The sequence below is a fragment of the Pelophylax lessonae genome (assembly GCF_965119305.1).
Source record: "Pelophylax lessonae genome assembly, chromosome: 2".
Taxonomy (NCBI): Eukaryota; Metazoa; Chordata; class Amphibia; order Anura; family Ranidae; genus Pelophylax; species Pelophylax lessonae.
Genome location: NC_138769.1, coordinates 13393930 through 13420262, shown reverse-complemented (window position 1 = coordinate 13420262; position 26333 = coordinate 13393930). Strand labels below are relative to the sequence as shown.

Here is a 26333-nt window from a genome sequence, read left to right as displayed (position 1 = left end):
ATAATTACAGGCATACCCCACTTTTACGTACACAATGGGACCAGAGCATGTATGTAAAACGAAAATGTACTTAAAGTGAAGCAATAACTTTTTTCACTTCTCAATGCATGTACTGCATTCCAGTAGTCCATTTACATGCACAACTGATATAAATAATGAATTGATAACTAAAATAAACATAGCAAAAAAGATTATAAATATAGTGGTAAATATATCCTCTGGCTATAGGTACAAAGGTATCCCTCCAATATCTATAGAATGTGCAACACAATGCTGATAGAAATGAATAAATGCATTAGCAACTTAACACGTCAAATAAATAAAGTGCTGAGTGAAATGATAGTCCTTAACATTTCAACTGGAAAACCGTGTTGAAGGATTCGTTCATAGAAAAGTGCTGGTCCAAACAATAGTGAACCCACTCACCAGAACAAATAGAGAGATGGGCATCTAATGATATCCGAGCATATAAGGAGGTGATGGATATTCCTGCCGAGTATAGTATGCATGTAATTGAAAAAGAAATCTCCATAGTGTAGTTAAGCAGAGGGATATGCACATCTTTAGACTTCACTAGCGGCCTCACAACTCCGGGCGGCAGCTCCGCCTCTTCCAGGCTATACTGCGGCTGCGTGGTGCGGGTATGTCCGTACTCGCGAGTGTACGTAAAGTGAGTGTATGTAAAACGGGGTATGCCTGTATAGTAATCAGTGGGACATTGGCCCCCAGTATAGCATAGCCCCTCCAATCGTTGATGTCATCGTATAGTGGGCCCCAGGAAAGAATGACCCCCTCCCAATTTTATGGTTTCAGTGGTGATTTATGGGGCAGGGGGCCCATCAAAGCATCCTCCAGTCCTTAGGTGGGGCCTGTCCAAGCTACGGCAGTAGCTCCTGGAGCAGAAAGGAAGTCACAGCCCCGAAGGAGGGAGGAAAGGGCCTAATGGGAGGCCAGGGCCCAGGAGGAAGGAGGCCGAGGCCCAGCGGAAAGGAGGCCGGGGCTCAGCAGGAAGGAGGCCGGGCCCAGCGGGAAGGAGACCAGGGCCCAGCAGGAGGGAGGCCGAGGCTCAGCAGAAGAGAGCCCGGGGCCCAGCAGGAGGGAGGCCGGGGACCCAGCAGGAGGGAGGCTGGAGCCCAGCAGAGGGAGGCTGGAGCCTAGCAGGAAGGAGGCTGGGGCCCAGCGGGAAGGAGGCCAGGGCCCAGCAGGAGAAAGCCCGGGGCCCAGCAGGAGGGAGGCTGGAGCCCAGCGGAGGGAGGCTGGAGCCCAGCAGGAAGGAGTTTTGGGCCCAGCGGGAAGGAGGCCGGGGCCCAGCAGGAAGGAGGATGGGGCCCAGCAGAAGGGAGGCCAGGGCCCAGCAGGAGAGAGTCCGGGGCCCAGCAGGAGAGAGTCTGGGGCCCAGCAGGAGGAAGGCTGGAGCCACACGGTTGAGAAACACTGCATTAGAGAGATTTCCCCTCACTTCCTCTCCTGGTGACAACAGTTTAAACACACAGGAAGTGTAGGAAAATCTACAAGAATGCAAATTGTTTTGTAGAGGAGGGGATGCCAGGTAATTATTTCTTTCCATGTATCAGAGATCCTCTCACTTCCTGTCTGATGAAACCATTACCAATGGGGACACTATATGATTTGAAAAGAAACAGAAAAGCGGGATTTTTAAGGTGCCAAAAAAATATATATAATACAATTAATAATTATATAAAAGATTATTTTTATTTGATGCAAAAGATACAAAAGATAAAACCATAATAGGGTCAAGAATGGTCTTTAGTACAATTCGGTGCTCAACATGTTTCACCAACATTATTGGCTTCCTCAAGAGACTTATAACCATGTACAGGATCAATTTCTAAATAAAGCAAAATTAAATGTGAAAATAAAATAATAGCAAACGCAAATGTGAATAACACAATCTATATATAATCACAAAAAATTAACATATAATGTTGAATGATAAGAATAATGTAATGTAATACGGACACTCGTGGCACATTCTTGTTTCCTTTGGGGGGGGGGGGGCGGTAAGCCTTTGCCGGTTCCCCCCATTGGGATTAGGAAGTGCCGCCTTGATGTCCTTTTGCTCTTCCTATCTCTCTAATGCCCATATCATTTTTATTATAATATTCCAGTGTTCCAGTTCAGAGTGTCCCAGCTCAGAGTGTCCCAGCTCAGAGTGTCCCAGCTCAGAGTGTCCCAGTTCAGAGTGTCCCAGTTCAGAGTGTTTCAGCTAAGAGTGTTCCAGTTCAGAGTGTTCCAGCTCAGAGTGTCCCAGTTCAGAGTGTCCCAGTTCAGAGTGTTCCAGCTCAGAGTGTTCCAGTTCAGAGTGTTCCAACTCAGAGTGTCCCAGTTCAGAGTGTTCCAGCTCAGAGTGTCCCAGTTCAGAGTGTCCCAGTTCAGAGTGTTCCAGCTCAGAGTGTTCCAGTTCAGAGTGTTCCAGTTCAGAGTGTCCCAGTTCAGAGTGTCCCAGTTCAGAGAGTTCCAGCTCAGAGAGTTCCAGCTCAGAGTGTCCCAGCTCAGAGTGTCCCAGCTAAGAGTGTTCCGGCTCAGAGTGTCCCAGTTCAGAGTGTCCCAGTTCAGAGTGTCCCAGTTCAGAGAGTTCCAGCTCAGAGAGTTCCAGCTCAGAGTGTCCCAGCTCAGAGTGTCCCAGCTCAGAGTGTCCCAGCTCAGAGTGTTCCAGTTTAGAGGGTTCCAGCTCAGAGTGTTCCAGCTCAGAGTGTTCTAGCTCAGAGTGTTCCAGCTCAGAGTGTCCCAGTTCAGAGAGTTCCAGCTCAGAGTGTCCCAGTTCAGAGAGTTCCAGCTCAGAGAGTTCCAGCTCAGAGTGTCCCAGCTCAGAGTGTCCCAGTTCAGAGTGTCGGAGGTTCAGAGAGTTCCAGCTCAGAGAGTTCCAGCTCAGAGTGTCCCAGCTCAGAGTGTCCCAGCTCAGAGTGTCCCAGCTCAGAGTGTTCCAGTTTAGAGGGTTCCAGCTCAGAGTGTTCCAGCTCAGAGTGTTCTAGCTCAGAGTGTTCCAGCTCAGAGTGTCCCAGTTCAGAGAGTTCCAGCTCAGAGTGTCCCAGCTTAGAGTGTTCCAGCTCAGAGTGTCCCAGCTCAGAGTGTTCCAGCTAAGAGTGTCCCAGCTTAGAGAGTTCCAGTTCAGATAGTTCCAGCTCAGAGTGTTCCAGCTCAGAGTGTTCCAGTTCAGAGAGTTCCAGCTCAGAGAGTTCCAGCTCAGAGTGTCCCAGTTCAGAGTCTCCCAGTTCAGAGTGTCCCAGTTCAGAGTGTCCCAGCTCAGAGTGTCCCAGTTCAGAGTGTCCCAGCTCAGAGTGTCCCAGTTCAGAGTGTCCCAGCTCAGAGTGTCCCAACTTAGAGTGTCCCAGTTCAGAGTGTCCCAGCTCAGAGTGTCCCAGTTCAGAGTGTCCCAGCTCAGAGTGTCCCAACTTAGAGTGTCCCAGCTCAGAGTGTCCCAGCTCAGAGTGTCCCGGCTCAGAGTGTCCCGGCTCAGAGTGTTCCAGCTCAGAGTGTCCCAGCTCAGAGTGCCCCAGCTCAGAGTGTCCCAGTTCAGAGTATCCCAGCTCAGAGTGTTCCAGGGGAGCAATGCTTCTTCCTAAATACCTTGGACTGTCTAATTTCCAAAACTATTCATTTGTAATTTGGGGGTATTTGTACCGTCCTGGTGGAGAAATGAGATTGTCTGTCAGTACATCAGAGTTGATGGATTTCCTGATTTTCTGATATATATCCCATAGTTTCCTACAGACTAAAAAATATACACTGATTTGGGTTATTTTCACCAAAGAAATGTAGCAAAATACATTTTGGGCTAAATTTATGAAGAAAGATTAGAATAAAAAAATTTGTTGCGCTGAGAAAAAAAAGTGAAAGTGAACCAATAATTATGTGAACCATAAAAAGTGAATAAACAGCAAAAAAAAAAAAAAGAGTCCAAATGTAGAGTCCTCAGTGTAGGGCCTGATAAAAACTTTTAACTGATGATAATCCACCACCGACCGCTGTGCAAATACGGTGGGATAAAAAATATTGCAACGATCTCCATTCTATTCTCTAGGGTCTCTGCTAAAGAAAAAAAAAAAGAATATATATATATATATATATAATATTTGGGGGGTTCTAAGTAGTTTTCTAGTAAAAAAACAAATTTTAGCTTGTAAACAAGTGTCAGAAATAGGCCTGGTCCTTAACCACTTGCCGACCGCCGCACGACTATTTACTGCGGCGGTCAGCCCCTCACAGGCAAAGTGACGTAGGACTACGTCTCTAGCCTGTGAGGCTCTAGGGATCGATCGCGCACCGCCGGAGGCGCGCTCCCGCTCCCGCTCGGTCACGGACCCCCCAGCGCGTGTGCTCGGCGGACCCGATGTCGGCCGGTCACTCGCGATCGTCCGTTACAGTGGGAGAAAGGCAGGCGGCTAATGTAAACAAAGCCGCCTGTCATTCTCCCCTGTGTAGGAATAGTGATCATACGGTTCTACTATGTAGGACCGTTGATCTCTGTTTTTACACCTCAAGCCACAGCCAATCACAGTTAGAATCACGCCCCTAGGGACACACTTAACCCCTCCCTCTCAAAAAAAGTTAACCCCTTCACTGCCAGTATCATTTTTACAGTAACAGTGCATATGTATAGCACTGATTACTGTAGAAATGTCACTGGTAACCCCAAAAGTGTCAAAAATGTCAGTTTGGGGTCCGATCTGTCCGCCGCAATGTCGCAGTCCCGCAAAAAAAAAAATCGCAGATCGCCGCCATTACTTGTTAAAAAAAAACACCAAAAATGACAGAAATCTTTCCCTTTGTTAGTAAACGTGATAACTTTTGCACAAACCAATCAAAATACGCTTTTTGCGATTTTTTCTACCAAACATAGGTAGCATAAAACAAATTGGCCTAAAATGTTAAAAAATTTGGATTTTTACATTTTTTTGGGGGGAATTTCATATAAAAAAAAATGTGAAAAATATTGTTATTTTTGCAAAATTGTCGCTCTATTTTTGTTTATAGCGCGTGATCAAAAAATCGCACAGGTGATCAAATACCACCAAAAGAAAGCTCTGTTTATGGGAAAGAAAATACGTCAATTTCATTTGGGTACAGCGTCGCACGACCGCGCAATTGTCCGTTAAAGTTACGCAGTGCCGAATCGCAAAATAGGCCCTGGTCAGGAAGGGGGTAAAATCTTCCGGGGCTTAAGTGGTTAACAGTTTTTATCAGGCCCTACACTGAGGACTCTACATTTGGACTCTTTTTTTTTTTTTGGTGTTTATTCACTTTTTTATAGTTCACATAATTATTGGTCATTTTTTTCTAAGCTCAAGTAATTTTTTTTATTCCTGTTTTGATTGGGTGTTATCGGACATTGGTTTCACTAAGTTAAGCGCAATTATTTTCCTTTCGCACACATTTTTATGAAGAAAGATTATTTATTTGTAAAATTTTATAGCAGAAACGAAGAAAAACGTGTTTTGTTTTGTTTTTTGTTCCCTAAATTTTCTGTTCTTTTTTTATTTATTTAGCAAATAATAAAAACCAGTGAGGTGATTAAATACTACCAAAAGAAAGATTTATTTTGGTGAAAAAAATGATAAAAATGTCATAAGTGTTCAGTGATACATGACCGCCTAATTGTCATTCAAAGGGTGAGAGTGCTGAAAGCTGTCCTGGGCAGGAAGAAGGGGCGGTATTGAAGAGGTTAATAGAAACCCCCTAAAAGTAAACGTAGTATAACCCGTTGTAGTGAGTGATAGAGGAAGGTCCGGACCGGGAGAGGATCGCACAGAGGGGTGACACCGATACATAGACAGGCAGCACATGGGCGGGGACACTGAGGAGGAGGGCGGTGCACAGAAGTTGCCGGAGTCATGTGACTGGTTGCTAGGTGACGGGCGGCGTCCCGGAAGTACACAGCGCACACGATGGCCCCGAAGAGAGTGAAGAGCTCCGTCCCCTCCAACCCGACCACCGGGGCCCCGGGGAGAGCCTGGGAGAGCGGACTGATCACCGCCCGGCTGGAGGAGGTAAGAGAGAGGACTACAACTCCCAGCACTGCACCGAGCACTGCCAGCTATGGAGAACTACTACTCCCAGTGGTCCCCCCAGGAACTACAACTCCCAACGTCCCCTGTCAGAGACTACAACTCCCATCATCCCCTACCAGAGACCACAACTCCCAACACCCTCTACCATTCACTACAACTCCCAGCATCCCCTACCAGAAACTACAGCTCCCATGATCTCTTACAAGACTATAACTCCCAACATCCTTTACCAGAGGCTACAACTTCCAACATCCCCTACCAGATACTAAAGACTTCCAACATCCCCTAGCAGAGACTAAAACTCCTATCATCCCCTAGAAGAGACTAGAACTCCCTTCAACCCCTACCAGAGACTACAACTCCCAACATCCCCTACAAGAGACTACAACTCCTATCATCACCTAGCAGAGACTTCAACTCCCATCATCCCCTAGAAGAGACTATAACTCCCTTCAATCCTTACCAGAGACTACAACTCCCAACATCCCCTACAAGAGAGTACAACTCCCATCATCACCTAGCAGAGACTACAACTCCCAACATCCTCTACCAGGGGCCACAACTCCCACCATCCCCTACCAGAGACTACAACTCCCAACATCCCCTACCAGAGACTACAACTCCCAACATCCCCTACCAGAGACTACAACTCCCAACACCTTCTACCAGAGACTACAACTCCCAACACCTTCTACCAGAGACTACAACTCCCAGCATCTTCTACCAGAGACTACAACTCCCAGCATCTTCTACCATGCGCCACAACTCCCAACATCCTCTACCATGCACCACTACTCCCGTCATCCCCTACAAGAGCTTACAACTCCCAACACCTTCTACCAGAGACTACAACTCCCATGATCTCTTACAAGACTATAACTCCCAACATCCTTTACCAGAGGCTACAACTTCCAACATCCCCTACCAGATACTAAAGACTTCCAACATCCCCTAGCAGAGACTAAAACTCCTATCATCCCCTAGAAGAGACTAGAACTCCCTTCAACCCCTACCAGAGACTACAACTCCCAACATCCCCTACAAGAGACTACAACTCCTATCATCACCTAGCAGAGACTTCAACTCCCATCATCCCCTAGAAGAGACTATAACTCCCTTCAATCCCTACCAGAGACTACAACTCCCAACATCCCCTACAAGAGAGTACAACTCCCATCATCACCTAGCAGAGACTACAACTCCCAACATCCTCTACCAGGGGCCACAACTCCCACCATCCCCTACCAGAGACCACAACTCCCAACATCCCCTACCAGAGACTACAACTCCCAACATCCCCTACCAGAGACTACAACTCCCAACACCTTCTACCAGAGACTACAACTCCCAACACCTTCTACCAGAGACTACAACTCCCAGCATCTTCTACCAGAGACTACAACTCCCAGCATCTTCTACCATGCGCCACAACTCCCAACATCCTCTACCATGCACCACTACTCCCGTCATCCCCTACAAGAGCTTACAACTCCCAACACCTTCTACCAGAGACTACAACTCCCAACACCTTCTACCAGAGACTACAACTCCCAGCATCTTCTACCATGCGCCACAACTCCCAACATCCTCTACCATGCACCACTACTCCCGTCATCCCCTACAAGAGCTTACAACTCCCATCATCCCCTACCAGAGACTACAGCTCCCAACATCCTCTACCAGAGACTGCAACTCCCAATATCCTCTACCATGCACTACAACTCCCATCATCCCCTACAAGAGACTACAACTATCATCTTCCCCTAGCAGAGACTACAGCTCCCATCATCACCTAGCAGAGACTACAATTCCCAACATCCTCTACCAGGGACTACGACTCCCAAACTGCTCTACCACACCCAAAACCCCTTACCATGCACTACAACTCCCATTATCCCCTAACAGAGACTACAACTCCCAGCATTTCCTGCCCAAAACTACAACTCCCAGTATTCACTGCCAGAGACTACAACTGCCAATATCCCCAACCATTGACTACAATTTCAATCATCACCTGCCAGAGACTACAGCTCAACTCCCAACACTCTACCAGAGACGACAACTCTCGTCATCACCAAGCAGAGACTACAACTCTCATCATCACCAAGCAGAGACTACAACTCCCAACATCCCCTACCCAAAACTTCAACTCCCAACATTCCCTACCATGCAATACAACTCCTATCACCCCTGCCAGAGACTAACTCCCGGCATTCCCTGCCAGAGACTACAACTCCCAATATCTTGTTCCAGAGACTTCAACTCCCATCATCTCCTAACAGAGACTTCAACTCCCATCATCCCCTACCAGAGACTATAACTTCCATCATCACCTACCAGAGACTACAACTCCCAACACTCTATCAGAGACTACAACTCCCAGCATTTCCTGCCAGAGACTACAACTGCCAATATCCCCTACCAGAGACTACAGTTTCCATCATCACCTGCCAGAGACTACAGCTCAACTATCAACACTCTACCAGAGACTACAACTCTCATCATCACCAAGCAGAGACTACAACTCCCAACATCCCCTATCCAAGACTACAACTCCCAACATTCCCTACCATGCAAGACAACTCCTATCACCCCTGGCAGAGACTATAACTCCCAGAATTCCTTGCCAGAGACTACAATGCCCAATATCTCGTTCCATAGACTACAACTCCCATCATCACCTACCAGAGACTGCAACTCCCATCATCATCACCTACAAGATACTACAATTCTCATCATCACCTAGCAGAGACTACAATTGCCAGCATCCTCCACCAGGCACTACAATTCCCAACATCTCCTACCAGAGACTACAACTCCTACCATCCACTACCAAACACTACTTATCTTAGCATCCCCTACTAGACACAACAACCCTCAGTATTCCCTACCAGAAACAACCCCCGGCATCCCCTAACATGCACTACAACTCCTAGCATTCATTGCCAGTGACTACAATGCCCAATATTCCTCTCAGGGACAAAAACTCCCAGCATCCCCCTCCAAGCACTACCAACTGCCAGCATACGCCAATAGGCATTACAACTCCCAACATCCCCTACCAGAGACTACAACTTCCAATATTTCCTACCAGATACAACATCTCCTACAAAAGACCACAACTCCCAGCATCCTCCACCAGGCACTGCAACCTCCAGCATTCCCTACCAGAGACTACAACTCCCAGAATTTCCTACCAGAGGTATCAACTCCCATCATGTCCTACCAGAGACCACAACTCTCAGCCTCCCAAACCAGGCACTACAACTCCCAGCATTCCCTACTAGAGACTACAACTACCAGCATTGCACCAACCGATCCCAGCTATGCAGGAATATAATTGCCAGCATTCCCTACATGGCTCCATAACTCCCACCATCCCTATCTAGCTACTACAACCCAAAGCATCCTTATCCGGAAACTACAACTCCCAGCATTCATTACCAGAGACTACAACTGCCAGAATCCACTACCAGAGACTACAACTGCCAGAATCCCCTACCAGAGACTACAACTCCCAGTATTCCCTACCAGAGACTGCAACTGCCTGCACTGCCCCAACCACTCCCAGCAATGCAGGAATACTACTCTCTGCAATCCTTACCTGTCTCTATAACTCCCATCATCTCCATCTAGTTACTGCAACCCAAAGCATCCTTATCCAGGAACTGCAATTCCTAGATCTACAGGATTCTGTGCTGAGCGCATGCTCCCAGCACAGTGACTGAGCTGTCATAGACAGTTCTCAGCCTCTAGTCATGACTGAGAGCAAGCAGAAAATTTGGAGGTTTTATTGTTTGTGTGCACTACATAAATTTGAGTGTTTTTTTTTTCTTTTTACATTTTTTTTATTTTATTTTTTTTTTATAAAACAAGTACTAAAATCATGTGCTATAAAAAAAAATATATATATATATATATATTTTAATGCCATGATTTTTTATTTTATGGGGTTTCTGTTTTACTTAAAATATATATATAATTTTTAGAGAATTTAAGAGCATTTCTATTATAATTATAAAAAAAATATTCTATTTTAAAGATAAAACAAAACAACAAAAAAATCCTGCAGCAGCAAATGGGGTTGAAAGTCCAATTATTATATATTTTATATTTTTTACATTGAGGGGAGATTTACTCCCCCTGCTCAAAATTAAAATATATATAGAGATATATATATATTTTTTTTTTTTTTTTTTTTTATCAGCATCTCACAAAGGTAAGTACACCCCTCACTTTTTTGTAAATATTTTATTCTATCTTTTCAACCAGGTGAGGAAAAGACAGAAAATTTACACTGTTATACAAGCTGTACACTCACTACTTTACATTGTAGCAAAGTGTCATTTCTTCTGTGTTGTCACATGAAAAGATAGAATAAAATATTTACAAAAATGTGAGGGGTGTACTCACTTTTGTAAGGTACTGTGTGTGTGTGTGTGTGTGTATATATATATATATATATATATATATATATATATATATATATATTTATTTATATATTATGAGCAGGGCCCGCTTGACCCTCTTAGAGCCGTTTCACATTAGAGCGATCCGACTTGCCGGGGCGACCTCACAAGTCACGGAGCGGCCGGCACGGACTTCATAACATTGAAGTCTATGCAGGTCGCTCCAGGTCGCCCCAAAGAAGCTCCGGACCCTTTTTCTAAATTGGAGCGACTTGTGTCGCACCTATTAGAACGGGTCCGCAGCTTCTCTATGGCAGGCGACCTGTCAGGCGACCAGGTGGCCTGACAGGTCGCCCCAGTGTGAACCTACTCTTATTTTTTTCATTGTATTTTTTTTTTAAATTGTACTCTCTCTTAATTGTATCCTTTTATATTGTGAAGCTCTGCACAAACTGTTGGCACTATATAAATCCTGTATAATAATAATAATAATAATAATATTTATTGTGGAAATGGAAAAAAAATGAATTTGAAAATGAAAGAGTTAAACGCCCATTTTTTTTTTTTTTGTTTTTCATGTTACATTGTTCTTTATATTTCTATATATTTTGTTGTATTTGTCTTTATTACGTTGCTTTTTATACAGTAAGTACTGTATATATCTTATCTTATATTGTCGTATTTATTTTGTTATTTTCTAATCTATTTTTATTACATTGTTTTCTGTATTGTGTGTGTATATATGTATATATATATATATATATATATATATATATATATATATATATATATATATATATATTACTTTTTTCATATTTATTTTATGTTGGGTTTTTTTATTTTAGAGCCGGTTCACACAGGCGCGACCCGACTTTGCCGGGCGACCTGTGAAGTCGTGGTGCGCAGCTTGCACCGCGACCTCGGAGTGGCCGGCACGGACTTCATATCATTGAAGTCAATGCAAGTCGCCTCCAGGTTGCCCCAAAGTAGCTCAGGACCCTTTTTCTAAGTCGGAGCGACTTGTGTCGCTCCGACTTAGAACGGGTCCACAGCTTCTCTATGGCAGGCGACTTGTCAGGCGACCTGGTCGCCTGACAAGTCGCCCCAGTGTGGACCGGCTCTAAATGTATTTTGTTGTATTTATTTTAATTACATTATTCTTTATAAACTATGTGTGTGTAGCTAGATAGATAGATAAGATTTTTTTTTATATTTATTTTGTTATTTTTTTTATTGATATTTATTTTGTTGTATTGATTTTCAGTGCATACATGTATATCAATTTATTTTGTATTTATTTTTATTACATTCTTTTATACAGTATGGAAAAATAAATAAATTCATAAATATATATATATATATATATATATATATATATATATATATATATATATATATATATATACATACATTTCTTTTTAATTTATTTTTGTCACATATTTTTTTTTGTTACTTTTTAATTTTATATTTATATTGCTGTATTTATTTCTGTTTTATTGCACTCTATGTGTTTATATTTCTTTTGGTCATTTTCACCTTTCACAAAGCAGCTCTGTATTTTTCCTCAGCGTCGCACAGCGTCCCACCGTGGAGCTTGCGGTTAAACCTCACCCCCCCTCCCCCTCCTCCCAGGCCCTATCTGTTATTTGCCACTTATTGAAATACATATGACTCTTAATATTTTGCACCTGTTGGAGGATTTAGCGCTTCCTTAAGCCAGATCCCGCCATGTAATGAAGCCCTGAGCAAACACCGCGGCTTATGTCAAGGCTATGAGGGACAAGTCTAAGGGAAGGGGGCCGAGGGGGGCCCTGGGACGGGGAGCAGGAGGCCGCGCGTCCCTCAGGCCGCAGACCAGGGTGATGTCAGGTCTCCAATATAAAACCGGCGCTGGGAGAGTTACAACGTAAACATGCGGCTCGCGTCCGAGAAAAAATGAAAACTATAAATTATTTTGCAACTCTTAGAAACAATGCGCTTTGTGTCCAGCTGCCCGAGGACCGCGGCCGATAATTGATGCGTGGGATGGCCGTCCAGGATGGCTTTTGGCTGGCAGAACTTAATCCTATTTGTAGGTATAGCGCGGTGGGCGCCGATTGCGCTGATTATTAATGGGTCCGGCGTGATATTGTAAAATGGTTTTATGGGGAAATGATCTCCAGGGGGTTCAGTGCATCCCCAATGCACGCACCTTGCAGCGCACCACAACGCATGATCACACATGTCCGGGCACTGTGTGCATTTTTAATATTTTTTGTACTTTCTGGTATAGGGATGTGAAGGAGCCCAGAGATCAGACTGTACATTGTAACTTTGTAGGAGGAGCCCAGAGATCCCCCATGTGCCCAAGCCACAGAGAACGCTGGGCAGCAATAGTCACCTGCACCTAAGAAATAGAGAACGCTGGGCAGCAATAGCCACCTGTGCCCAAGCCACAGAGAACGCTGGGCAGCAATAGCCACCTGTGCCCAAGCCACAGAGAACGATGGGCAGCAATAGTCACCTGTGCCCAAGCCACAGAGAACGCTGGGCAGCAATAGCCACCTGTGCCCAAGCCACAGAGAACGCTGGGCAGCAATAGCCACCTGTGCCCAAGCCACAGAGAACGCTGGGCAGCAATAGCCACCTGTGCCCAAGCCTACAGAGAACGCTGGGCAGCAATAGTCACCTGCACCTAAGAAATAGAGAACGCTGGGCAGCAATAGCCACCTGCACCCAAGCCACAGAGAACGCTGAGCAGCAATAGCCACCTGTGCACAAGCCACAGAGAACGCTGGGCAGCAATAGCCACCTGTGCCCAAGCCTACAGAGAACGCTGGGCAGCAATAGTCACCTGCACCTAAGAAATAGAGAACGCTCCGCAGCAATAGCCGCCTGCACCCAAGCCACAGAGAACGCTGGGCAGCAATAGCCACCTGTGCCCAAGCGACAGAGAATGCTGGGCAGTAATAGTCACCTGCACCTAAGAAATAGAGAACACTCCGCAGCAATAGCCACCTACGCCTAAGCCACAGAGAATGCTGGGAAGCGATGGTCACCTGCACTGTACAACTGAGGACGCTAGGCAATAGTAGCCAATTATGTCCAAGTAAAGGAGGATGCTGGATGGCAATAGGAGCCTGCATCCTAGCAACCAATACACTGCATTACCATTGTATGTATGGATGGTAACTTTACTCAAACATTAGATGCATACCATGTACGGCATGCTTTTTACGTAGGCTCTTGCTGCCATCTTCCTGTGTACTAGTTGGCGTATCGTCATATAGCCGCATGCATGCGCCTTTAATAGGGCACTTGAAAATTCCAGTATCTGAAGTCTGAAGCTATTATCTCTGCCCATCATGCCAACTGACTGTGGACACAGGGATGCAGCAAGCGGGCATGTAGTGCAGGCCTGGATCCAAAGGGTGGCTGAGGTGGACTGTACCCCCAGATTTTAGTTGTGCTCCCCCATCCCCCGGTCTCTGAGTGTGCATATATTGATCCATGAGACAGTCTGATGTAGACCATTGATGTAAGGAGGCACTCTGATAGGACATTCAGTATGAGGGGGGACTCTACTGGGGACACCTGAATTAAGGGGGCACTCTGATGAGAACATCTAATGTAAGAGGGCACTCTTGATGGGGACACCTGATGTAGGAGGGCACTCTTGATGGGGACACCTGATGTAGGAGGGCACTCTTGATGGAGACACCTGATGTAGGAGGGCACTCTTGATGGAGACACCTGATGTAGGAGGGCACTCTTGATGGAGACACCTGATGTAGGAGGGCACTCTTGATGGAGACACCTAATGTAGGAGGTAACTCTTGATGGAGACACCTGATGTAAGAGGGCACTCTTTATGGAGACACCTGATGTAAGAGGGCACTCTTTATGGAGACACCTGATGTAAGAGGGCACTCTTGATGGAGACACCTGATGTAAGAGGGCACTCTTTATGGAGACACCTGATGTAAGAGGGCACTCTTTATGGAGACACCTGATGTAAGAGGGCACTCTTTATGGAGACACCTGATGTAAGAGGGCACTCTTGATGGAGACACCTGATGTAAGAGGGCACTCTTGATGGAGACACCTGATGTAAGAGGGCACTCTTGATGGAGACACCTGATGTAAGAGGGCACTCTTGATGGAGACACCTGATGTAAGAGGGCACTCTTGATGGAGACACCTGATGTAAGAGGGCACTCTTGATGGAGACACCTGATGTAAGAGGGCACTCTTGATGGAGACATCAAGAGTAAGGGGTACTCTTGATGGAGACATCAAGAGTAAGGGGTACTCTTGATGGAGACACCTGATGTGATGGGGACACCTGATGTAAGAGGGCATTTGTGATGGGGACACCTGAATTAAGAGAGCAGTGTTGATGGGGAACCCTGATGTAAGGAGTACTCGTGAAAGGGAGACCTGATGTAAGGGGCACTTTTTGTGACAGATTCACCCTGGACAGAAGCTTTTGGAGGGCACTGCAGTCTAGCCTCTTGCCTACTGACTATGGGTCCTGGCTTTTAAGGGAACCCTACTCTTTGTGGGGTTGCTGGGGGTGGGGTGGGGGGGGGGTCTTGGAGTAATGTTACTCTGGATTCAAGTCCATGTCTCCCCAAGACGCACAGACTCTGGGACTCTAGGCCCAGGGTCCCTGTTTAGGGAATAGCTGCCCCATTACCAGTAAGGACTGCTCCACACAGTCAGACTCATAGCAGATGTTAATATCATCAGCAAAACCACCTGTCTTCCACACATTGTTAATTATGCTAATTAACACACCTATTGTCTGCTAGCAAACTATTGGGGGGGGGGGGTGTTTACACTTGTAATAATTTGTATTGTACTTTGTGAGCTTGAGGCAAGTCTGACCTGGAATGAGATCCCTGATTGTCCAAATGGTTAGTTGTTTAACCTTCATGTTTATTGTGGTAAATATAATTCTGTACACAGTTGTGTTTGCATATGATAATGTGATCAGCCTCACCTGAGTGTGTAGTGTATAAAAAACCTGTATTCTTGTTCAATAAAGAGTTCCAGTTTTGCAGCCAAACTAGTCCTGTCTAGTTCTTGGTTGCAATATGCGGCTATAATATCTGATATCTATGTTCAGACTGGAGAAAGCGGTATACTGACAGAAGCACTCAAGGGGAGTGTGGGGTGGTTCTGTCACACTCTTGATTGAGACACCTGATGTAGAAGGGCACTCTTGATGGAGACACCTGATGTAAAGAGGCACTCTTGATGGGGACGCCTGATGTAAGAGGGCACTCTTGATGGGGGACGCCTGATGTAAGAGGGCACTCTTGATGGGGACGCCTGATGTAAGAGGGCACTCTTGATGGGGACGCCTGATGTAAGTAGGCACTCTTGATGGGGACGCCTGATGTAAGTGTGCACTCTTGATGGGGACGCCTGATGTAAGGAGGCACTCTGGATGGGGATACCTGATGTAAGGAGGCACTCTGAATGGGGACACCTGATGTAAGGAGGCACTCTGAATGGGGACACCTGATGTAAGGAGGCACTCTGAATGGGGACACCTGATGTAAGGAGGCACTCTGAATTGGGACACCTGATGTAAGGAGGCACTCTGAATGAGGACACCTGATGTAGGGAGGCACTCTGAATGGGGACACCTGATGTAAGGAGGCACTCTGAATTGGGACACCTGATGTAAGGAGGCACTCTGAATGGGGACACCTGATGTAAGGAGGCACTCTGAATGGGGACACCTGATGTAAGGGGGCACTCTGATAACTAGTCATGATGTAAAAGGGGACTCTGATAAGAACATCAGATATAAGGAAGCACAGGTTTTGTTTATTAGTGATTCCCAGGTCATGACACTGTGTGATAGACCGTCAATGGCTTGCACACAGTGTTGGAACTTTTACCCCTGACCTTTTTTTACTGCACCCCCAGATCAGATAGGCTAGATGCAGCCCTAATGGAGTGCCAGTGGTGCATTCACCGAGCTCCGGGCTCTGTTGAGTTCACCATGCTGCATAAAAAATAAAAAAAAGGAGCGAAACCTTTTGTTACTTTTAACTATTTTGTTCTTTTACTTTTTGCTACTTTAGTGTACAGAGATTTTCATTGCCCGGCATTTGATGGGCATCCAATGGGTAACTAGCTCCCATCCTCCGTTACAAAACTCATATTTGAGGATAGGATGGCGGCAGTATCGCCTGCTGGAACTTGTAGTACCGGAGTAACAAAAGCCGCTGGTTTCCCAGCCTTCCTTCCATAGAAATCTTCTACCATCTCTTTACAGATTTTCCCACAAGAATTCTGCTGGGGATGATTCCTCCCGTATTGTTGCAATTATTCCTCGGAGAGAAATGTCTTTTTAAGTGATGGCGGGCTTAGCTGGCTCCCAGGAACCAAACATTTTTTTATTCTGCCGCGGATAAATGGTTTTTCTGTGCCCAGATCCCTGACAAAAAAAGCGATTTGTAATTCCTCGCCGGTGCGGCAGAGATTTACAGGGATGGGTCTGCAACTTATTTGGGAAGCTGGGAAACGCATGTATGATTGCTGCTGTCTTCCCTCTAATTCCCCCCCAAAGTGATTGATGGCATGAGAGCCTGCAGCAATGGGTGTCTAGGCTTTGATGTGCAAACTTCACATGCTGCACCGATCGCATCAAAGCCCAGCGGAGGGCCGGCGCAGGACAAGGAACTGTAAAAATAATTAGTATGTGCCGCCCATTATTTATACTTTACAGAGGGACCCGTCACCTGCGGTGTGTCAGGATTATCCTGAGATTCCAGGAAATCGGAGATTCACCCTCTACAGGACGAAGGTTGGAGTGTATCGAGAGCCAAACCCTTTATGGCAGGGATAAGCAAACTGTGGCCCTCCAGCTGTTACAAAACTACAAGTCCCATCATGCCTCTGCCTCTGGATGTCATGCTTGTGGCTGTCAGAGTCTTGCTATGCCTCATGGGACTTGTAGTTCTGCAACATCTGGAGGGCCACAATTTGCATATCCCTGCTTTATGGTATAGTAAGGGGTTAGAAGCTCAGTCAGGGTTTATTGCTCCCTGTGTCCCCTCTGGGAATATTGGCCCTCTATGTTTGTACTGGAGACCATTGCCAAAAAAATCACAATGCCCAGGTCAGCCCTTCCCCCGCTCCACCCCAAACTAAAAGGTTCTGGCTGGAGTCACACTTTAACCACTTCTGGACCGGAAGGATTTGCCCCCTTAATGACCAGGCCATTTTATGTGATTCGGCACTGCGTTACTTTTAACGGACAAATGCGCGGTCGTGGAATGCTGTATCCAAATAAAATTGATGTCCTTTTTTCCCAACAAATAGAGATTTCTTTTGGTGGTATTTGATTGCCTCTCCAATTTTTATTTTTTGTGCTATAAACAAAAAAAGAGCGACAATACTGGAAAAAAAAAAGAAAAAAAATCACCTTCTGCTATATAACATTCCCAAAAAAAAAAATGTAAAACTCTAATTTTTTCATCCTTATAGGCCAATTTGTTTTCTGCTACATATTTTTGGTAAAAAAAAAAAAAAGTGTATATTGATTGGTTTGCGCAAAAGTTATCGCGTCTACAAACTAAGGGATAGATTTATGTCATTTTATTTTTTTACTAGTAATGGCGGCGATCAGCGATTTTTTTTTTTTTTTTTTTTTTTTTTTTTTTTTTTTAGCAGGACTACGACATTGCGGCGGACAGATCGGAAACCTAACTGACATTTTTGACACTTTTGGGGGGGACCAGTGACATTACTACAATAATCAGTGCTAAAAATATGCACTGTTACTGTAATAATGATTTTTTTTTTTGCTCTTTAAACAAAAAAAGAGCGAAAATTCGTAAAAAAAAAAAAATTATATATATATATATATATATATATATATATATATATATATATATATATATATATATATATAATTTTTTTTTTTTTTTTTTTTATTTATTTATTTATTTTTTTTTACTTCTATAATAACATTCCCCCCAAAAAATGTAAAAATCGTTTGGTTTTTTTTTTCATCCTTTTAGGCCAATTTATATTCTGCTACATACTTTTGGTAAAAAAAAAAAAAATCCTAAATAAGCGTATATTGATTGGTTTGCGCAAAAATTGTCGCTTCTTCGTCTACAAACTAGGGGAAAGATTTATGTAATTTTATTTTTTTTTACTAGTAATGGCGGCGATCAGCGATTTTTAGCGGGATCAGACACCTAACTGACATTTTTGACACTTTTGGGGGGGGACCAGTGACATTACTACAGTAATCAGTGCTGAAAATATGCACTGTTACTGTAATAATGATTTTTTTTTTTTTTGCGCTATAAACAAAAAAAGAGTGAAAATTCTGAAATATATATATATATATATATATATATATATGTATATACATACATACATACATACATACATACATACATACATACATATATAATTTTTTTTTTTTTTTTTTTTCACTTCTATAACATTCCCCCAAAAAAAATGTAAAAATCGTTTTTTTTTTTTTCATCCTTTTAGGCCAATTTGTCTTCTGCTACATATTTTTGGTAAAAAAAAATTGTCGCTTCTTTGTCTACAAACTAGAGGAAAGATTTTTGTCATTTTATTTTTTTTTACTAGTAATGGCGACGATCAGCGATTTTTAGTGGGACTGCGACATTGCGGCGGACAGATCGCACACCAAACTGACATTTTTGACACTTTTGGGGGGGACCAGTGATATTACTACAGTAATCAGTGCTAAAAATATGCACTGTTACTGTAATAATGTTTTTTTTTTTTTTTTTTTTGTGCTTTTAAACAAAAAAAGAGCAAAAATTCTGGAAAAAAAAAAAAAAAAAACAATATTTTTCACATTCTGCTATATAACATTCCCCCAAAAAAATATGTAAAAATCAATTTTTTTCATCCTTTTAGGCCAATTTGTATTCTGCTACATATTGTTGGTAAAAAAAAAAAAATCCTAAATAAGCGTATATTGATTGGTTTGCGCAAAAGTTATCTCGTCTACATACTAAGGGATAGATTTATGTCATTTTATTTATTTTTTTTATTAATTTTTTTACTAGTAATGGCGGCGATCTGTGATTTTTAGCGGGACTGCGACAATTGCGGTGGACAGATCAGACTTTTTGACACTTTTGGGGGGACCAGTGACATTACTACAGTAATCAGTGCTAAAAATATGCACTGTTACTGTTCTAATTAAACTGGCAGGGAAGGGGTTAACTCAGGGGCGATCAAAGGATTAAGTGTATGCCTAGGGTGTGTTTTCTAACTGTGTGGGGGATGGGCTTGTGGAATCAACACAGAGACCTGTGTTCACTTGCCAAAGAGCCTGTAGGGGGCGAGCGCGACCCGCCGGCGGCACGCTTTCGCCCCCGCTCGTCCCCTGCCTAGCCAGCGGGTGTGACCGATGGCCGCCGCCCACTCGCGATCTCCCGCAGTAGAGGGAGAAAGACAGACGTCTGATGTAAACACAACCGTCTGTCATTCTCACTGAAGTAGGCACAGAGGCTATGTGATCCTGGGTATATAGGATCGCATGTCTCTGTGGTTACTTCACTAGCCACGCCCCCTAACAGAATCACGCCCCTAGGGACACACTTAACCCCTTGATCACCAATAAAGTTAACCCCTTCCCTGCCAGTGTCATTTTTACAGTAACAGTGAATATTTTTAGCACTGATTACTGTAGTATTGTCACTGGTACCCCCAAAAGTGTCAAAAATGTCAGTCAGTGGTCCGATCTGTCCGCCGCAATGTCGCAGTCCCGCAAAAAAAAAATTGCAGATCGCCGCCATTACTAGTTAAAAAAAAAAAAAACAATAAAAATGACATAAATCTTTCCCGTAGTTAGTAAACACAACAACTTTTGCGCAAACCAATCAAAATACGCTTATTTTTTTTTTTTAACCAAAAATATGTAGCAGAAAACAAATTGGCCTAAAATGTTAAAAAAATTTGATTTTAAATTTTTTTTTGAGAATTTCATATAAAAAAAAATGTGAAAAATGTTATTTTTTCAAAATTGTTGCCCTTTTTTTTGTTTTTAGCGCCCATAACATGGGTAAGATGGATGGTCCCCACATATTTAGAGGCAGGGTCAGGGGAGAATCACATGACTTTTAGGTCGCATAGGTGTGAAAGGGGCCTTAGGCAATCATTGCAGGGATTGGGGCTGCGAGTGGGTGGTCTCTACTTATTTAGATGTAGGTTCTGGGAGGACCAATCCATAAATCTGGTGAGATGGCGGGCCCCTGCATATTTAGAGGTGGGATCTGGGGGAAACCAACTCGTAAAGTTGGTGAGATGGCTGATCCTTGCGTATTTAGAGGGGGGCTCAGGGGATGAAAACCTTAAATTGGGTAAGATAGTTAGTCCCTGCATATTTAGAGGTTGAGTCGGGGAAGGAACAACCCTTAAAAGTGGGTGAGATGGCCGGTCCCTGCATATTTAGAGGTGGGGTCAGGGGAAGACCAACCTGTAAAGTGGGGAGATTGCTGGTCCCTGCGAAATTTAGAGGCAAGGTCAGGGGAGGGGAGGACCAACCTGAAAAGTGGGTAAGATGGATGGTCCCCACATATTTAGAGGTAGAGTCAGGGGAGAACCAACCTGTAAAGTGGGTGAGATGGCCGGTCCCTGCATATTTAGAGGTTGGGTCAGGGGAAGACCAACCTGTAAAGTGGGGAGATTGCTGGTCCCTGCAAAATTTAGAGGCGAGGTCAGGTGAGGACCAACCTGAAAAGTGGGTAAGATGGGACAGTCTCCACGTATTTATAGGCAGGTTAAGGGGGAGGAACAACCCGTAAAGTGGGTGAGATAGTTGGTCCCTGCATATTTAGAGGCAAGGCTAGGGGAGGACCAACCTATAAAGTGGGTAAAATGGATGGTCCCTGCATATTTAGAAGGGGGGTCAGGGGAGGGCCAACCCAAAAAGTGGGTAAGATAGCTGGTCCCACCAAAATTAGAGGCGGGGTGAAGGTAAGACCAACCCGAAAAGTGGGTAAGATGGACAGTCCCCGCATATTTATAGGCAGGTTCAGGGGAGGAACAACCCATAAAGTGGGTGGGATAGTTGGTCCCTGCATATTTAGAGGCAGGGTCAGGGGAGGAAATGTCCGAAAAATGAGTAAGATGGATGGACACCTTGCATATTTAGAGGTAGAGTCAGCGGAGGACCAACCTGTAAAGTGGGTGAGGTGGCCGGTCCCCACATATTTAGAGGCAGGGTCAGCGGAGGACCAACCTGTAAAGTGGGTGAGGTGGCCGGTCCCCACATATTTAGAGGCAGGGTCAGGGAAGAGCAACCTGTAAAGTGGGTGAGGTGGCTGGTCCCCACATATTTAGAGGCAGGGTTAGGGGAGAGCAACCTGTAAAGTGGGTGAGGTGGCTGGTCCCCACATATTTAGGGGCAGGGTCAGCGGAGGACCAACCTGTAAAGTGGGCGAGGTGGCTGGTCCCCACATATTTAGGGGCAGGGTCAGCGGAGGACCAACCTGTAAAGTGGGTGAGGTGGCTGGTCCCCACATATTTAGAGGCAGGGTCAGCGGAGGACCAACCTATAAAGTGGGTGAGATGGCTGGTCCCCATATATTTAGAGGTAGAGTCAGCGGAGGACCAACCTGTAAAGTGGGTGAGGTGGCTGGTCCCCACATATTTAGAGGCAGGGTCAGCGGAGGACCAACCTGTAAAGTGGGTGAGATGGCTGGTCCCCACATATTTAGAGGCAGGGTCAGCGGAGGACCAACCTGTAAACTGGGTGAGGTGGCTGGTCCCCACATATTTAGAGGCAGGGTCAGCGGAGGACCAACCTGTAAAGTGGGTGAGATGGCTGGTCCCCACATATTTAGAGGCAGGGTCAGGGGAGAGCAACCTGTAAAGTGGGTGAGGTGGCTGGTCCCCACATATTTAGAGGCGGGGTCAGCGGAGGACCAACCTGTAAAGTGGGTGAGGTGGCTGGTCCCCACATATTTAGAGGCAGGGTCAGGGGAGAGCAACCTGTAAAGTGAGTGAGATGGCTGGTCCCCACATATTTAGGGGCAGGGTCAGGGGAGAGAAACCTGTAAAGTGGGTGAGATGGCTGGTCCCCTCATATTTAGAGGCAGGGTCAGGGGAGAGCACCCTTTAAAGTGGGTGAGGTGGCTGGTCCCCACATATTTAGAGGCAGGGTCAGCGGAGGACCAACCTGTAAAGTGGGTGAGATGGCTGGTCCCCACATATTTAGAGGCAGAGTCAGCGGAGGACCAACCTGTAAAGTGGGTGAGGTGGCTGGTCCCCACATATGTAGGGGCAGGGTCAGTGGAGGACCAACCTGTAAAGTGGGTGAGGTGGCTGGTCCCCACATATTTAGAGGCAGGGTCAAGGGAGAGCAACCTGTAAAGTGGGTGAGGTGGCTGGTCCCCACATATTTAGAGGCGGGGTCAGCGGAGGACCAACCTGTAAAGTGGGTGAGGTGGCTGGTCCCCACATATTTAGAGGCAGGGTCAGCGGAGGACCAACCTGTAAAGTGGGTGAGGTGGCTGGTCCCCACATATTTAGAGGCAGGGTCAGGGGAGAGCAACCTGTAAAGTGAGTGAGATGGCTGGTCCCCACATATTTAGAGGCAGGGTCAGGGGAGAGAAACCTGTAAAGTGGGTGAGATGGCTGGTCCCCTCATATTTAGAGGCAGGGTCGGTAGAGCAACCTGTAAAGTGGATGAGGTGGCTGGTCCCCACATATTTAGAGGCAGGGTCAGCGGAGGACCAACCTGTAAAGTGGGTGAGATGGCTGGTCCCCACATATTTAGAGGCAGAGTCAGCGGAGGACCAACCTGTAAAGTGGGTGAGGTGGCCGGTCTCCACATATTTAGAGGCAGGGTCAGCGGAGGACCAACCTGTAAAGTGGGTGAGGTGGCCGGTCCCCACATATTTAGAGGTAGGGTCAGCGGAGGACCAACCTGTAAAGTGGGTGAGGTGGCTGGTCCCCACATATTTAGAGGTAGAGTCAGCGGAGGACCAACCTGTAAAGTGGGTGAGGTGGCTGGTCCCCACATATTTAGAGGTAGAGTCAGCGGACAACCAACCTGTAAAGTGGGTGAGATGGCTGGTCTCCACATATTTAGAGGCAGGGTCAGCGGAGGACCAACCTGTAAAGTGGGTGAGGTGGCCGGTCCCCACATATTTAGAGGTAGAGTCAGCGGAGGACCAACCTGTAAAGTGGGTGAGGTGGCCGGTCCCCACATATTTAGAGGTAGAGTCAGCGGAGGACCAACCTGTAAAGTGGGTGAGGTGGCCGGTCCCCACATATTTAGAGGTAGAGTTAGCGGAGGACCAACCTGTAAAGTGGGTGAGATGGCTGGTCCCCACATATTTAGAGGTAGGGTCAGCGGAGGACCAACCTGTAAAGTGGGTGAGGTGGCTGGTCCCCACATATTTAGAGGTAGAGTCAGCGGACAACCAACCTGTAAAGTGGGTGAGATGGCTGGTCTCCACATATTTAGAGGCAGGGTCAGCGGAGGACCAACCTGTAAAGTGGGTGAGGTGGCCGGTCCCCACATATTTAGAGGTAGAGTCAGCGGAGGACCAACCTGTAAAGTGGGTGAGGTGGCCGGTCCCCACATATTTAGAGGTAGAGTCAGCGGAGGACCAACCTGTAAAGTGGGTGAGGTGGCCGGTCCCCACATATTTAGAGGTAGAGTTAGCGGAGGACCAACCTGTAAAGTGGGTGAGATGGCTGGTCCCCACATATTTAGAGGTAGGGTCAGCGGAGGACCAACCTGTAAAGTGGGTGAGGTGGCTGGTCCCCACATATGTAGGGGCAGGGTCAGTGGAGGACCAACCTGTAAAGTGGGTGAGGTGGCTGGTCCCCACATATTTCGAGGTAGAGTCAGCGGAGGACCAACCTGTAAAGTGGGTGAGGTGGCTGGTCCCCACATATTTAGATGTAGAGTCAGCGGAGGACCAACCTGTAAAGTGGGTGAGGTGGCCGGTCCTCACATATTTAGGGGCGGGGTCTAGGCAAGACCAACCTGTAAGATGGGCATGATTTGCACCTGCAAAGTGGGTGAATAAAATGTGGGGCTAAGTGTTGTTCCAGGATCTAGAACCATAATCTTGGTAAGGACCTACGCTGTGCCTGGCTCCTTTATGGTGGCCATGTATGTATCAGTATGATCATTCAATCGATCATTTCATCCAACTGTAAACCAAAATGCCTCTATTCATTGTATTGGGAGTGGGAGTTTGTGCTATAAAGGGGGATTGGGTGGAGAATTTGTGCTGGGAGGGGGGATTTGAGCTATAAGGGGGGATTTTGGGGGGAAGATTTCTGTTGGTTGGGGTAGGGGTAGGATTTGTGGTGGGAGGTGGGTTTGGGCTAAAAAGGGGTATTTAAAAGGAGGATTTGTGCTGGAACTCCTGGGAGGAGGACTTTTGCTAGAAAGGGGGATGGGGGGGGGGGTATTTGTGCGGGGAGTGGGGATTTGTTCTATAAAGGGGGATTGGGGGTCTGATTTGTGGTGGGAGGGGGGTTTGTGCTTAGGGCGATTTTGGGGGGAGGATTGGTTTTGGATGGGGGGGGTTGAGGATGGGAATTTTTGGTGGGAGGGAGGTTTTTGCTAGAAAGGGGTACTTAGGTGGAGGATTTGTGCTGGGAAGGGGGATTTGTGCTAGAAAGGGGGATTGGGGGAGGATTTTTCTGGGAGGGGAATTTGTGCCTAATAGGGGGATTGGGGGAGGATTTGTGTTGGGAGGGAGATTTGCGCTAGAAAGGGGGATTGGGGAGAGGGTTTGTGATGGGGGGTGGTATTTGAAGGGAGGATTTGTACTGGGAGGGGGGAATTTTGTTAGGGGGATTTGGGGGAAGGTCTCATTTTGTGTGGGGGATTTGGAGGGAGAATTTGTGGTAGGAGGGAGGTTTACGCTAGAAAGGGGGATTTGGGAGGATTTGAGCTGGGAGGGAGATTTGTGCTAGAAAGGGGGATTGGGGGCAGGATTTATGCTGGGAGGGAGATTTGGGCTAGAAAGGGGTGGGGTTTTAGGTGGGGGATTTGGGGGGAGAATTTGTGGTGGTGGGGGGGGGGATTTGTGCTAGAAAGGAGATTTTGGGTCAAGATTTGTGGTGGAAAGGGGGAATTTGTGCTAGAAAGGAGATTTTGGGGAGAGGATTTGTGCTGGGAGGGGGGGATTTGTGCTATAAAGGGGGATTCTGGGGGCAGGATTTGTGAGGGTGGGGGATTTGAGGGTAGGGTTTGTGGTGGGAGGGGGGTTTATGCTAGAAAGGGGGATTTGGGCTGAGGATTTGTGCTGGGAGGGGGATTTGAGCTAGAAAGGAGATTTTGGGTGGGAGGTTTGGGCTAAGAAAGAGTGATTGGGGGGGGGGGTGCATTTGTGCTGGGAGTGGGGAATGGCTGTAGGATTTGTGGTGGGAGGGTGGGTTGTGTTAAGATTGATTTTGGGTGGGGGATTTAAGGGTAGGATTTGTGGTGGGAGGGGATGTTTATGCTAGAAAGGGGGATTTGAGCTGAGGATTTGTACTGGGAGGGGGTTTGTGCTAGAAAGGAGATTTTGGGTGGAGGATTTGTGCTGGGAGTGGGATTTGTCCTAGAAAGGGGGATTGGGGATGGGGGTTGTGCTGGGAGGGGAATTTATGCTATAAAGGAAAATTGGGGGGAGGATTTGTGCTGGGAGGGATTGGGGGGGGGGGGTTGGTGCTGGGAGGGAAATTTGTACTAGAAAGGGGGATTGGGGAGAGGGTTTGTGATGGGGGGGGGGGTTTGGAGGGAGGATTTGTGCTGGGAGGGGAGGGTTTTTGTTAGGGGGATTTGGGGGACAGATTTGTTTTGGGGGGAGGATTTGTGGCAGGAGGGGGGATTTGTGCTAGAAAGGAGATTTCGGGGGAGGATTTGTGGTGGGGGGAGGAT

At 46.1% G+C, this 26333-nt stretch overlaps 1 protein-coding gene across 1 annotated transcript in view; it reads left to right on the top strand.

Moving 5' to 3' along the window:
• Positions 1–5890: 5890 nt before the first annotated feature.
• Positions 5891–26333, top strand: part of SPAG17 (sperm associated antigen 17) — a gene marked incomplete at its 3' end in the record, with an annotated part of 339719 nt that continues 319276 nt past the window's right edge. Inside the window, exon 1 of the mRNA XM_082247915.1 lies at positions 5891–6008. Within this exon, the coding sequence (XP_082104041.1) occupies positions 5907–6008 (102 nt within the window). The 5' untranslated portion in view covers positions 5891–5906. The remainder of the gene's footprint in view (positions 6009–26333) is intronic.